Source organism: Mytilus edulis, chromosome 9 (assembly GCF_963676685.1).
Source record: "Mytilus edulis chromosome 9, xbMytEdul2.2, whole genome shotgun sequence".
In the NCBI taxonomy this organism is placed as follows: domain Eukaryota; kingdom Metazoa; phylum Mollusca; class Bivalvia; order Mytilida; family Mytilidae; genus Mytilus; species Mytilus edulis.
In genome coordinates this window covers 900,556-916,371 of record NC_092352.1, presented here as the reverse complement: position 1 = coordinate 916,371, position 15,816 = coordinate 900,556, and the positions used below count along the sequence as shown (strand labels likewise).

At 32.2% G+C, this 15,816-nt stretch overlaps 1 protein-coding gene across 4 annotated transcripts in view; it reads left to right on the top strand.

Moving 5' to 3' along the window:
• The first annotated feature begins 3,518 nt into the window (after positions 1-3,518).
• LOC139487454 (annexin A4-like) overlaps positions 3,519-15,816 on the top strand; it is a 43,589-nt gene continuing 31,291 nt past the window's right edge. For 2 of the 4 annotated variants that reach the window (XM_071272245.1, XM_071272246.1), the window contains exons 1-6: positions 3,530-3,624; positions 7,853-7,990; positions 8,241-8,333; positions 10,172-10,291; positions 10,921-11,346; positions 13,812-13,958. In XM_071272245.1, the coding sequence (XP_071128346.1) occupies positions 7,862-7,990; positions 8,241-8,333; positions 10,172-10,291; positions 10,921-11,346; positions 13,812-13,958 (915 nt within the window). In that variant the 5' untranslated portion in view covers positions 3,530-3,624; positions 7,853-7,861. Of the gene's footprint in view, positions 3,625-7,852; positions 7,991-8,240; positions 8,334-10,171; positions 10,292-10,920; positions 11,347-13,811; positions 13,959-15,816 lie in introns of all 4 variants that reach the window. The other 2 variants (XM_071272248.1, XM_071272249.1) reach the window with 2 other exon arrangements.

The window sequence follows — 15,816 nt, the reverse complement described above, 5'->3', positions numbered from 1 at the left end:
AAGTCAACCCATGCTTTGCAAATTTTAGGGGGGCGCACGCCCGCCACGCCCCCGCCTAAATCTGCCCCTGATTTACATAAATGACCTCCCAGATTACATCCAACATAGCAAAATCAGACTCTTTGCAGATGACAGTATAATCTACCGACAAATTAAAACTCAAAACGACTGCCTCAAGCTTCAATAAGACATAGAAGCCAGCTGCCATACAATGGGAAAAAGATTGGCGTATGTCTTTCCATCCAGACAAGTGTAACATCATGAATATAACAACAAAAAGAAATCCCATCCACTTTTATTATAACATGTATGGACACATCTTAGAATCTGTAAAACATGCAAAATACTTAGGTATCACCATCTCAGCAGACCTAAAATGGAACACCCACATCCAACAAACTGCTGCAAAAGCAAATAAATCCTTAGGTTTCATCAGAAGGAACCTTAAAGTCCAATCGCAAACAATTAAAGAAAGAGCGTAACAAACACTCATAAGACCAAAGTTGGAATACTGTTGTACTGTATGGGACCCATTTACAAACGAAAATATAAAATCACTGGAAAAAGTACAAAGGCGGGCAGCAAGGTATGTGTGCAATAGACATCACAACACCAGCAGTGTGTCTGAGATGCTAGATACCATGAAATGGCAAACATTACAAGAACGCCGACTCGAACAAGGCTTATAATGTTCCACAAAATTGTAAATGAAAATATAGCCATTCCATCGCAAAATGTATTACAACAGAGTCAGTCTACTACAAGATCCACCAATAAAGAATCCTACAGACAAATTCATTGCAATAAAGACAGCTATAAATTTTCTTTTTTCTGTCAAACCATCAAAGACTGGAACAAACTAACCCCTGAAATTACCAAAAACAGTACTACAGAAAACTTCAAGGATGCACTCACACACGACGTGCTCCTTGATACTTAACCTCATCTGAAATAAACAGATACTCTTGTTTTTATCTTATACCAAAAAAATAAAAATAAAAAATGTAATATTTAAAAACTAAATAAAAAATTGAATAAATTAAAAACAAAGAAAAATTGTAAAAATTGAAAATACGAAAATACATGACCAAAAACAACTTTGAATAAGAAATATTTTGTTAATTTATATTTTGACAAAAATTATCAACATAAATTTATTAAAAAACATTTACCAAGCATGCGCCGGAAAGTAAACATCAGTACATTGATGGTTTTCTGTAACAAAAGAAGAAGAAAGACTCAAATTCTCATATTTGATTTATAATAATGTAAAACATTTATCCAAACTACCAAAAGTCTAAAATAAACAGTTTACAGAGCATATGGGGTAGATAATATGTAGATTCGTTTCGTGTGTATTTTAGTCCAGACGCCATCTAAGATCTAATTTACTATCGATTTGACCTCAGATGACCATATAAGCGATGTAAACGTGAATAAAGATATGAATAGATTAAAACAACACGTGCAATTTGATTTTTTTTAGGTCTGTTTGAGTTTATTTTATAGATTAAAAATATATGTTTCTCATTGTTTTTTACCGTATAAGAATGATTTTATATGGATCGAATCAGTAATCAAATGATTTACCGTAGTTTCACTTTCATTGTTGACATTCTTTTTCTTTAAATAACCAGTACCACGTACAATGCATGCGTTGTCAATCTCTAGCAAGGGGTAAATTGAAGTTCACATGAATACGGATTTAATGAGGTCGACTTATTCACTTGCAAGTGAATGAGTAATTATCAATGTTTCTTCGCTTAATTTGACAAAATTGAACCATTTTGGCTGCTAAAAGCGAATTATTATTTCAATATTTCACTTTCATTAGCCTATTGATTGAAAAAAAATCTTACTTTAGTTTTTTATATATCTTGTAGCTAGTTTCCCTTTAAAGCATGCATTAAGTTTAACATAATAGCCCACTCTAAGTTCTTGTTATGGATTGATAAATATTTGAATTAAATTTTTATTGAATCTGAATTATTTGAATTCGATATTTTTGCTGAATTTGAATTTGGATTTGACTTTGATTTTGAATTTGAATTTGAACTTGAACTTGAATTTGAATTTGAATATAATTTAAATTTGAATTTGAATGTGTTTGAATTTGTTTGAATTCGAATTTTAATTTGAATTTATTTAAATTTGAATTTGTTTAAATTTGAATTTGTTTGAATTTGTTTAAATTTGAATTTGAATTTGAATTTGTTTGAATTTGAATTTGAATTGGTTTGCATTTGAATTTGAATTATTGCTGTACATAATTGTATGAAAACGAATGATCCTTCATCGTGTGGAAACTATTATATGTTGGCATTGAACAAGGTCGTTCTTTTCCGCTGAGACTGTCTTGACGTTTTTACACTAACTTTGTTTCATGTATTTTGATTGATGTTGTAATATTGGCTTTGAACTAGCTTTAATGCCGCTGCGAGTACTCTTAGATTGATACTTTTGTCCATTTTTTTATGTTATTATATTTTGTGCAACGTGCCAATCTGTTTAGTTTAGCCATTTTCAACTCACTCGTACAGTTTGTTCTTATTTTGTGCTTATTTGTGATCGCTTTCCCAGGTTTGAGCAATAGCCTGTTATTTAGTGGTATTTTGTGGTGTGCAATCTGTCTAATTTGTTAATCGTTGATTGTTTTCTCATAAATCGGTCCGTTGGTTTTTGTCATATCGGGACATAATGTTGATGACAACATATACGATATGTGTTTTGTTCATTGTTGAAAACCGCAAAGTTACCTTTAATTGCATACATCCACGTCGACTTGATTTATGTGGATAGTTGTATCATTTGCAATCATGACGTATCTGGCCTCATGTCTAAATCATTAACATGTACCGTAGGAAACAATGACACTGATAACCCCAATATATATATATAAGGGATAGACACAAACAGGAAGAAACTATTGTTTTTCGTTCCGTGATAATTTTGTACAATAATTATATAGGCCGTTAGTTTTCTCGTTTGAATTGTTTTACATTTGTCATTTCGTGGCTTCAAGTTTATAGTTGACTGTGTGGTATGGGCTTAGCTCATTGTTGAATGCCATACGGTGACCTATATTTATTAATTTCCGTGTCATTTGGTATCTGGTGGATAGTTGTCTCATTGGCAATCATACCACATCAAAATATCAGTAAGGTGAAAGTGGCATGAAAATATCATAGGTGTAGTTAATGCACAATTTAGTTCCATTTATCTTTGAAGGAAAATGAGGCAAAATAAGTACTTGCATCAATAAGGTATATACTATTGATCACTTATTTTTTATCTGTTTGACATGTAGTTTTTCCCCCCACACATATTTTTTTCAGATCTCCCCCCCCCCCCCCCCCCCCCCTTTTTCCCCCATTTTTTTTTTTTTAAATTAGAAAATATATTCATTTATTTTCAAAAAACAAACACCCCCTAGTTTGGTCAAATATGAACATGCAGCATTGCTAATCGTTGAAAAGATCAAGATATGATTTGCGTGCGTTGCGGTCTATTTCAAAGATATGTCTTTTCGGTTTGTTTGGCCATTCCAGTTTCCTGTCGAACTTCCGGAATATGTTTTGACATTTCGAAAGTACAGAAAATAACAACGAAAGTCGAAAAGGATAAGTAAGTTTTAATTTTAAAGGGTAAACGTACGCTGTAAATCACTTCACTAAAACTGAATAAGTACATAATGCTAACTATCACTTTGGAACATGTAGGCGAGGCTTTTTTCAGATGCGATACTCTCGGGTGAGCAAAGAGAGAGTCATGGAGTTGGTGTGGACCCGGATTTAGTTTTCTTTTAGGAAGTGGCTAAATTTTGCACTAAAAAAAACAATAGTGCTCTGTCAATCGTTCAACTTTGGTTTAATCCATTTAGCATATCACTTGATACGAATAAATGTGTGTTTAACCAAAGCAAGTGCCAACAGGGGGAAACTATTGCTAAACACTTTCTTGTTAGGCCAAAATGAAAATTGAAAATTAATTTTGTTTCCCCTTACCCGACAGACCCTCTAAAATCCTCAAACTAAAATTGTTGGAGCCCGTGTGTTTGTGTAAAGCAAAATTATATCCGGGTGAAATTTGATCCGGAGGAAAAAATGTCACAGTAGTTGTTGTTATTTTTTTATCCTGAGGAAACTATTTCCCTGGGATATTTTATCCTTTGCTGTGAAATTCTATCTGGGTAGTTAACTTATTGAATAGTTATTAGAAAAAAATTATCCTTTAAAAATACAATGAAATAATAATAGTGTATTTGAAATAAAGCGAAATTGTTAAAAAAATATATTATAATGAGAAATAATTTCACAAATAATCCTTGAAAAAATTTCCTCAAATATTCAAGTCAATATCATCCTTTTAAAAAGAAAATTATCATGAAACATAGGGAAGAAAATCAGAAGTAATTTCAAAGATCGTAATTGTGAAAATAATATCATGATTAAATAAGGTTTGTGAAATTCATGTAAAAGTGAGTTGTTTTCAGATCTCAGTACAAATATAAATTTAAAAGTAAGGTAGAAAGATAGTTGCATATTGCTACTGTTAACAGAAATAGAAGAATTTGATTATGATGATATTTTTAACTATAGATATAAATAGTTTTGTCTGGGGACAGATATGTAGTTGTTGATTATATGGAAATCAGATAAATCATAGCATAACAATATATTGGAACAATAGCATGTTTAACAGCTGGATAGTTTTTACCCGTGGAATGTTATCTGTCTTATTAAATCAAGTTGTAAGTCATCTTTTTATATAAATGAATATATAAAAAATAAGATTCAAATAAAAATTTCGCTATAAAATAGATTCAGAAATATATTATATTAATGTCTTTAAAATATAAATTGCTCATAATTACCTCCTTTTGATAAATTATGCAAATTTAGTCTACCTTTGTGAAACATTTTATAATTATAGTCAGGTATATATTGATTGTGAGTAACTTACATAGTAGTTAATGGGACTCTATTTCACACGGTTCTGTGAAATGTAGTACGGCAAATATATACCAGTACATACTATCCACATAACACAGATAGATTTTCACTCCTCTGGATAAAATCAACCTGTGAAATACCATGCCTGGAAAAAAATTACCGGGACAAATTATCCTCAGGATAAAATATCACAGAGGAAGAAATAAACCGTTACATTTGCAGCAAAGGGTAAACAGTGTATGCAAGGATACTAAAATTGGAATGGAATAATGTTTTGAATAAATGCATCGGAGCAATTATAACTACTCTGCCATTCTAGCCAGCCTCCAATAATGATATTGTATGCGTAGTGGTATGATTGGGCATCCAAGCTAACCAATGAGCTTAAATGTAAGGCCTGGTGTTTTTGTCGTGTTTGGGGTAAAATCCCTGAGTTCACCTTCATCAGTGTTCAGCTCAACAAGTTGTATATTGGCATACTATTTATGCTATTTTGTCATATTTTGTTGTAAAATGTCGAGCTGACTATACAATCTAATGCTTAGATAACAGTTCTTGTAAGTTTTTATGTCTTTTATAAACTATAATTGGATGATGATTAAATATGGTCACACATTCAGGGTTTTGTGAAATAAGATGCCAATGTTTCATTATATTTTTAGTTTCTGTATAGTTGGGTTGAATTTTGTTAACATTACTAGCAGTTGCTCCAGTTTCGCTGGGTGATGTGTTAGCTAGTTTTCCCTTTCTGTATTTTGTGTTTGATAAAAAAACATATCCTTGTTTGAGCTTCTAACTGGTTTTTTTAAATCACTTTTGCTGCTTGTGTTTCTAAGATACCTCGATTCTTCACCGTTGATAAATCCTTTCAATGAAAACACTTTTTGGATATGAGCTGTGTCTGAGCAGATTTTGATATATATGTTTCAGTTGGTTTGTCAATTGATATTGGTTTTAATGTCTTGTATCATACTGCCTTCTTTAAAGAATCTTTCTCCTTTGTATTATTACATGAATTATGAGTGTCTAAGAATATATATTGGATGTGAGCTGTGTTTGTGCAGATATTGATATGTTTCAGTTGGTTTGTCAATTGATATTGGTTTTAATATCTTGTATCATACTGCCTTCTTTGAAGAATCTTTCTCCTTTGTATTATTACATGAATTATGAGTGTCTAAGAATATATATTGGATGTGAGCTGTGTTTGTGCAGATATTGATATGTTTCAGTTGGTTTGTCAATTGATATTGGTTTTAATATCTTGTATCATACTGCCTTCTTTGAAGAATCTTTCTCCTTTGTATTATTACATGAATTATGACAGTGTCTAAGAATATATATTGGATATGAACTGTGTTTGTGCAGATATTGATATGTTTCAGTTGGTTTGTCAATTGATATTGGTTTTAATGTCTTGTATCATACTGCCTTCTTTAAAGAATCTTTCTCCTTTGTATTATTACATGAATTATGAGTGTCTAAGAATATATATTGGATGTGAGCTGTGTTTGTGCAGATATTGATATGTTTCAGTTGGTTTGTCAATTGATATTGGTTTTAATATCTTGTACCATACTGCCTTCTTTAAAGAATCTTTCTCCTTTGTATTATTACATGAATTATGACAGTGTCTAAGAATATTGTTTCATTGTCAAGGAATATAAGTTCCTTCATAATAAAAGTTTCAAAAGGAATAAATATTATGACATAAACAAAGTTTCTAGTGGAACTTCTGTTAGGGGGAATAAATATACGTTGACATCATTACAGGAAAATTAATAGGTGATCTTCAACTATCATTATCAATTTGTTTCTCTGTGTTAAAAATGGTAAAATGTGTTCAAGTATTAACAAACATTGTAAGGTCTGCCAACCCAGCAAATTCTGATCAGCACATAGGCATGTCCAAGGTTTCATGGTAAAATTTATTGTTAAAAATAAATTCATAGTTTTCTTGAATAAACCTTAATAGGCATAGTCATACTTGCTTGGATCACGGTTTGTGGCTTCTAGTATTTCCTTAAATGAAATTCAAATGTACATATTTTTTGCATCGAATGTTATTAGGTAGCAGACTTGTTGGGGTTTTATATTTTCAATTGACTTAATAAAACTATAAGAAAAATATAGAACCCTATCTCAATTTGTATTTGGACTACTCTAAATTCAAGTCACAAAGACATTGATATTTAGAAGTATTTTCTAGTCTGAAATTGTAATTCTTCTTGTCATGCATAATATGTTATTCAGTATGTTGTTTTAGTATCAATAAAGTTCAATTTGTTGTTTTTCTGTGTGTTAGATATACTTCAGGGATTACCTCTAAAAAAAGACTACCTACCTACCCACTTCCAAAATGGTTGGTAGGAGAAGGGAATCAAAGATATTTTTAATTGAAGCCTTATAACAGAGTAGTTTTTTAATTGATATAACAACTTTCTTTTCCTATTTGATATACAATTTTATTTTTTCATTATTGCCAGATATTAAATTGGTTTTTTTTCTGACAAGTGACTAATATTATTGTGCAACTAGATATGATAAAATTAAACAACTTTGAATTTGAATTGTTACTTTAATTGTATACCAAGGTACAAATTGAACAATTTAAAAAAAAAATAGATACATACATGTACATGTATATGGCCCTTTGTATTATAGTAAAATCAAAATATTGTAGCACGGCAAGTAAACAAGCATTTCTCGTTCAAATCTTTCCCCTTCTTCCTCATCTCAGTTTCAAAAAGAGAAGTCACTTTAGATGAAAGATTTTTTTTGATTTTGAAATACTTGTCCAAAATGCTGTGTCCCTTGACATTACCTATATGTGTTATTTTAAAATGCAGAGTGCAGACGTATTTAATATAATTCACAATTGTGCTTTCTTTTGAATTTAGAAATTAAAAATGAGCTATCCATACCAAGGCAATCCAGGATATGGAGCTCCCCCTGGTGGATATGGACCACCCCAACCAGGTTACCCACAACAAGGAGCACCACAGCCAGGCTTCCCCCAACAAGGAGGGTATGGACAGGTATGTAAACTGTGTAGGAGGAAATTGTCATGTGAATGTATGTACATGTATTGTTTGCTATGTTTTCAAGATATTTAATAAATAAAAATTTCCAATTCAAAGATTTCTTAATCCATTTGAATTCATTGCATAAGGCAATGAAATGCAAGCAACGGTAACAGTGAACATCTAATTTGGGAGTCTATTCATAGATAAAAACTAAAAACAAAACCTGACCCAAAAATAAAATTTATGTCTGTTTGTTTTTTAGGTTTCCATGCCAACAGTAGAGAGTGCATCTGCTGCAGCTTATGGTACTTCCTCTGGAGGATATCCAGGTCAGCCAGGTCAAATTGGATTTGATGTAAGTACCACTGCCTAGCTAGCTGAATATTGTTACTTAAAATAGATCAAACTAAAATGAATAATTTATTTTTGCTATACATGTGTTACAGAGCTTCTTGAGACCAAATATTATTATTTTCTTTATCTATGGTGTAAGATTTCCATGTTGAATAAGATATAAAGCAGAAGAAACATTTAGATTATGTATTCAATAAACAATGCAGTAAATCTTTTTTTATGGCCCTGCAACAAAGTTGTCGGTGCCATATAGTTTTACCCTTTTCCGAAATTCTGAAATTCAGTAATTCCGAAATTCCGTCATTCAGCAACAAACCATTATATGGAGTTTTTTTCTAAACGCCTTCAGATATTGGGTTGATTTTTGGTATGTGAGTTACTCATGATGAGTTACAGATCAAGTTTAAATTTCGTTCCGCTCCGCTAATTTTTGCCAAAATTAAGGGTTTACAACTTTGAAAATTGTTGAAAATCAGTTAACAGACTTTTCTTCTATACACCTTCAGATTTTGAGCTGATTTTTGATATGTGAGACTACCATCATGTTTGTGTCCACATGTGTTATTGAAATTGCAGATTTGTCAACTTTTTGAGACGGGGCCATTCGTGTCGCTTTAACACATCTAGTTTTAAATATTTTCCTTGTATGCCTTAATTTCAGCGAATACCACAAGGTCCAGACCAAAAGCCAAGATGACAACCATTATAAAACATTGATTTGATATTTAGGTTGGCATTTCTTCATCCAATTTTCTGGCTATCAGATGATTAGTTGCCAGATGATAATTAAAGAACCTCTTGACCAAATCTACTGAAATTTTAGCACAATTTCATTTACCATCATGATCAAATACATCTGAATTTTGATTTGATTGTTTTGACAGTTACTGTCTCATGATTTATCTCTCTTACTTCTTTAAATTTGTTTTCTTCTGTTTTTAAATGGAAATAATAATTCAGCTTCATAAAATGTTTTTTGAAACTAAAACACAACCATAAAATAATACAGCTCATGTTTGAATTTGATGGTTTTGACATTTGACATTTGCAGTTCCAATGCCCTTGGTTACCTTAATAATAACATTTTTTTTCTAGATTATAATTATATTTCCCTGACTTTAACATATCACTACTTTTCAAATAACTCAAATATTGTTTAAATTCTCTACATTCATTCATTTGTATTTAAAATAATGTATCTATAATTTGCATACCAGGACATTCAAGAAACAAAATAGATGTGTTTGTCAACAGTTATGACCTTATTTACTGTAACATTTTAATTTGTGTACATACTACTTGACCAAAGTTTTTGAAATATTTTAAATACAATTTATCCAAGTTTTGTTTTGTGATTTGTAACTTTACCGTTGAAGATTATAAAGTCTTACAACCAAATTAACTGATATAATTTTTAGTAGAAATTTTCAAAATAAACTTGATGTTCATTTTTGTCAGGGAATTTTTTTTGAGTATATGTAAATATGGCACAAATTATGGAAGAAAATTGGCTTCCAGTATAAAAACTTTTATTGTGAATTTTATCTTCAAGTTTTCAATTTTCTTTTAAAATTATTTGTACATTTACTTTGAGTAAGACAACATTTGGTTTCCCTTGTAGAGTTGTCTCATTTGCAAACATACCACACATTCTTCTTCATGTAGATACATGTCTATGGAAAATCACATGTAAACATATTTCAATTTTTACTTTAAACAAAGAATAAAAAAATTATTTATAAACTTGAAGGACAACATGTTGATGGATGTTTTGAACAAAATGTGTGTAAACTTGTGTATTGCATGTATTTGAAAAAAGAGACTTTTAAATATTTTCAGGTTGGTGGACCTCCCCAAGCAGCTGGTTATGGACCCCCTCCTGTGGCCTCATATGGAGCACCACAACCCCCTCAACCAGCCATGCCTTCAAGTTATGGTCCCCCACAACCTCAGTACCAGGTAAACCTATTGCAAGTAGTTTAAATGTAAATCTGCCAAGTCTTCATTTTATATTTTCTGCTGTCAGACATGGCGTAAAGCAATCCATAATCCATTATATTTTAAATCACAGCATCAGTACATTAAATCTTATCTTTATTTTATCATTATCCACAATACAGATCCTGTGTCCAAGCTCTTCTTACAAGGGTTTAGTTAAAACATATTGTATTTGTTCAAGGACAAATTGGATAAGACACAAGTCAAACAGACTTATGAAGTCTTCTCCATTTAACATTTATAGCAATATAATACATTGTACAAAAATATATCTATGAGCATGCATGTATAGAATGGTATATCTATTTAGTATATATATAAATATGGATCAAAAGACGGAAAATTGAAGAAAAGAGAAAATAATAATAATACAGAAAAAAAAATGAATATCTTACAAGGGTCTGACTTCTATTCAATTTTCTCTCTGTTCTTGTATTTATAACATCAGCCAATGAAAGTTTAACCTTCAAATTTTTGAAGGTGTGTATTAAATCCAATAAAACCAGAGGATTGTGAAAAGTCTTTAAAAAATTAGAAATTGAGGTACAGCATTTTCTTGAATGTCTAATTATGTGATGGTTTATTTACAGAGTTCCACACCTGCCTATGGATCTGCTCCTGGGTACAACCCTCCCCCTCAGGGTGGATATGGTCCCCCACAGCCACAAGGAGGATTTAATCCACCTCCCCAGCAACCAACACCTGGTTATAACCAAGGTTATCCACAGTCAGGACAATCCTATGGAGCCTCAGCGCCACCCCCTGCTGGAGGATCATATGGTGCCCCACCTCAACAGCAGCAGGGAGGTTACGGTGCACCCTCATCACAACCTGGTAGCTATGGTCAGCCAACATCACAACCAGGGGGCTATGGTCAGCAACAAAATTATGGTCAACCAGCTGGTCAGCAACAGAGTTATGGACAACAACAGCAACCCCCCTCACAACAGTATGGTTCCCAGCAGCCACCTAGACCCTCACAGCCAGCTGGAGCAGCAAATGCATTTGTTCAGAAGGTAAGGGAGACAATCCTCATCTCAGCAAGAACATTTGTTCATGAAGCAAGGGAAGTAACTCACTTCCAACCTGAGTAATCCAATCCCATATATTCTGTAGTGAAACCTAGTCATTATGTCTCTAACAAATATACTTTTTCTTAAAATTTCCAATAACTATGTACCAATGGAGATTTTAGATTATTGTATGTAGTGGTCCAAGAAAATAAATTTGTGATAGTACCAAATCATATAATAAAAAGGAGAGTCTATTGTATTTATTTAGAGATGTTTTGAAAATTTCAACATGAAAAGAAAGTCAACCTTCTTTTTGTACGACCCCCAACAATTTTTTGGGTTCATATATTGCTATGATGTTGTTGTCTGTGTCGTCAATCAAAGACACATTTGGTTTCTGGACAATAACTTTAGTTTAAGTGGATCTCTATGAAATTTTACAAGAAGGTTCTATTCCAAAAACCAAAGGTTGGGATTAATTTTGGGGGTTATAGTACTAACAGTTTAGGAATAAGGTGCCAAAAATAAGCATTTCTGTAGTTTCTTAACAATAACTTGTGTGTAAGTGAATGGATCTCTCTGATATTGTACCACAAGGTTCCATATCAAAAAGGCTTTCCTTTTAAGCCTAGACTTATACAAAGGGATGCCTGGAATTGAATATGGGGGTAATTGCTCAAAACATGCAGGGTTTAGGGACAAAAAAAGGACATAAAACAAGCACTTTTCTAGTTTTTAGACACTGACAATAACTGTGTTTAGATGGGAGAATCTCTCTGAAATTGAAGTTCAAGGTTCCATACCACAAAGAGAATGTTGGGATTTAGTTTGTAGGTAATTACTCCAAGGGGGGAGTTTCAAAAGATTGGGGGGGGGGTTCATATTTTTTTCTTCAAAATGTTTGAAATTTGAAATTTTTTGTAAAACTCACGGATCTCCATTGCTTGTTTAACGATGGCGCCCCGCCATCGTTCTAATGTCTTGCGCCATTGTTAAATGACCCGCGCCATCGTTAAATTGTCTTCCGCCATCGTTCAAAACTGTTATAGTTTTTATAGCCAGACGCCATTTTTTTAGCAATTATAATCAAATGCATGTAATTGCATAACCCTCAGGCTTTTTTTTATATTATAATCCAATACAGTTCTAACGCCTGAGGGATATCCGGATTAAGATCGCTAATCACTTGTACCTGAGCTTGTACAGGTAGATCAACAAACCAGACAGCAAATGCTTATGATAAATTAGATTAAATAAATAAATTATAAATAATCCAGTTTAACAAGTCGAACACGTGCTTTTATTTTGACTTACGCAATCAGCATCCCCCTTTTTTGAGAAGTACAAAATAAGACGTAAAACAGTAATTATTATTTCCTCGCAAATAACTTGAGTACTGCTGTAACGATATTAATACAGAGTTGCTTTAAAAGTTAAAAAGTAAAAACTTAATATTTCCTGTAAAGAAATATCGTATCGTAATTCCGAATTTATTTCGTAGTTTACAATTAAATTGATACTTCCGCGTTTCCGGTTTCTATTTAGACTCGAAAGTTGCATGTTTCATATATCTCAATTTGCTAGATAAAGTCATTAAAAACCTTTTCATTTGTCAACGTTTGCTTTACAAATCTCTTTAACCTTTTACATAACCCGTACGAATCGTTTTGTTCTTGCTGCAAATCAGCCATACCGGTAATGGGTTCATGACTTCTAAATTTGCCAGTGTCCGAGAAAAATAAGCTCCACATGATTTTTAACCCCCATAACAATTACCAAAAAAAGCAAGCAAAAACTACATGGTGACCTTCATGACAACTTTTGGTCATTATCGACTAAAACAGAGGGGGACCATGAAGGCTTGGCATTTAAATGGTTAAAAACCGCCATTATTGAAAATATTTATACTTCTAGGTATTTATAATGAAAATTCAAATAAATATAATTTAAATAAGCAATGAATTAGAATGTTCACCAATCCTTATGAGGAGAAATGAAATAGTTTAAATCGCGCTACACTGTACGGTGTACACATGGTTTATGATGGTGAAAGTTCCTCCATCGTTCAATTTTCATCCATGGAGATCCCTGAAACTTTCAAGAAGAAATTTTCAATTGCACAATACCACGTAATATATTTTAAGATATTTATTCACATTTATTTTGTGTCAGAAACCTCTATATTATATGTCAAACTCTATATTATGTCAAAAATTTAATCTCAATCCAAATTCAGATAGAATTAAGCTTAAATATTGTGTCCTAACTTGCCCAAACTGTTCAGGGTTGGAATTCTGCAGTTGTATCCTGTTGCACTTGGCAAAGCAATTTATTTTCTTTCAAATCATGATTGACCCCCTCTTAAAAGAAGGATAACTTCAGACTCTCCTTATTTGCTGTACTTATCACTGTAAACTAAAAATTACAGATGAAAAAGTAGAAATGAAACTCTACCTAATACTTTTTAGCCAAAGCCTGTTCCCAGGCAAATATCAAATGGTGTTCCAAAGCAAATATCTAATGGTGTTGCTCCCAAACAAACAAGTAAAACTGATCCAAGTTCTAAAGTTAACGGAGAAACACCCCCACCTCCTCTGCCTCCTCGTAAAAAGATTGTAAGTATAATGTTCTGTATGATAATACTGGTAGACTACAGATATATTTATCTAATTGTAAACTTGTTACCATCATAACAATATTAAAAACAAAATTAATAGGAAAACGATGCAGTACTGTAATTGATAATTTGTGAAATTTTCCATAGCAATGATATTCTAACTAAAATATTTCTAGGTTCTCATTTAACATCTCACAGAAAAAGGGTTGGTTGGCTGGCTTTGTATAATCCCCTTAAATAGGTTTATATATCAATTACTTGACAAATGTTTCATGAACTTCACTAAAAATCACAAATGTCTAATGGCTACTATTATCTACAGTATTCTGCCTATTTGGGTAAATTTGATTCTTTGCACAATAGTTGTCAGTGTGGGTCAAGGTCAGTTTATTACAGAAGCCTTTGTCGTGCACATTGAAATTTCATTCATTGATAAGTTTGATCAAGTATGGAACAGGTATTTGAATGATGTATTGTGGCTATTACCTTAATATGGTGTATGGGGATTGATTGATTGATTGATTGATTGATTGGTGTTTAACACGACTTTCAACACTTTCATGCTATTTTGTTGCGGTCAGTTTTAATTGGAGGAGAAAATCACAGACCTGTGATAGGAAAACTGACAATCCTTGTCAATTAAGATTGGAGTCAAGTGTACCTGCACTGTGCAAGATTTGAACTCATAACCTCAGTGTTGAATAGCTAATGATACAGTTGTTTAACTACATAGACCACTGGGCCACCAAGGCTCCATGGATTATGAGGGAATAAACTTGGACAAATGTAAAGGGAAGATGAGAATTTAGAAATATATTTATCTGTTTATTTTTACTATCTAAATGTCTGTTTTATTAAAAATTTTGAAGGTCTTAATATTAGATCTGCATGGAAATATATTCAAAGCACTGTTTCTCCTACCTGCTTAGCAGATCTGACTTGAACAAATCTATTTTTAAAGCAATAAGATATTGATCTGCTTCTCTACCTGTAGATTTCAGAATAACAATTATCCCAGCTAACTTATTCCTGTCAAAGGTCAAAAGTAGATTTCAGAATAACAATTATCCAAGCTAACTTATTCCTGTCAAAGGTCAACAGTAGATTTCAGAATAACAATTATCCAAGCTAACTTATTCCTGTCAAAGGTCAAGGTGAAGGTGACACTTCTGTTGGTTTATTTGTTTTATGTTCCTTACACATTTGTTATAGAAGCTGCAGATTAGTAAGTGGTATTTCTACAGACTTTTTCCGAAAGGCCTTATTCATTTTAAAAATAGTAAAAATCTCACAAAAAATACTGATTATACAATATTTTTTTGTTTATATAGAAAGTCAAAATATATACAGTACCACACAAAGTATATTGCAGATATCATTGGTATATGTTTTAGGTAAACATCTAACTTTCATTTTGTTTAAAACAGAAGTTCATTTGGAAAATAAAAGGTTACTTTTAGTCATAATGCATTTGATGTAATAAATGGGTCACCTATTAACACGATTAAGGAAGCCAATGAGACTTATATTTCATGCTATATTGACCTAGTTGAATTGGATGCTTAATAGTCATGTTTTCCATTACACGACATTCCAGTTTCCACTTTATGAATGAACTGCCTTGGTTGACCAAGGGTCATTTGGGGAAATGCTTAATCAGACAATGTGTGACTTAAAGATATTTGCTCTATGACATCTAATTTTTTGTGGAAAAGCACCAACAGGAAGATTATAATTATGGTTTTGCTAAGGAACAAGTACAGAACCATACAGAGTTAATGAAACCATTGGGGGTAGGCAGAAGATCATAGGAAAGTTTTGTATTACATGATTGTATTTACATGTTTCCAGGATGA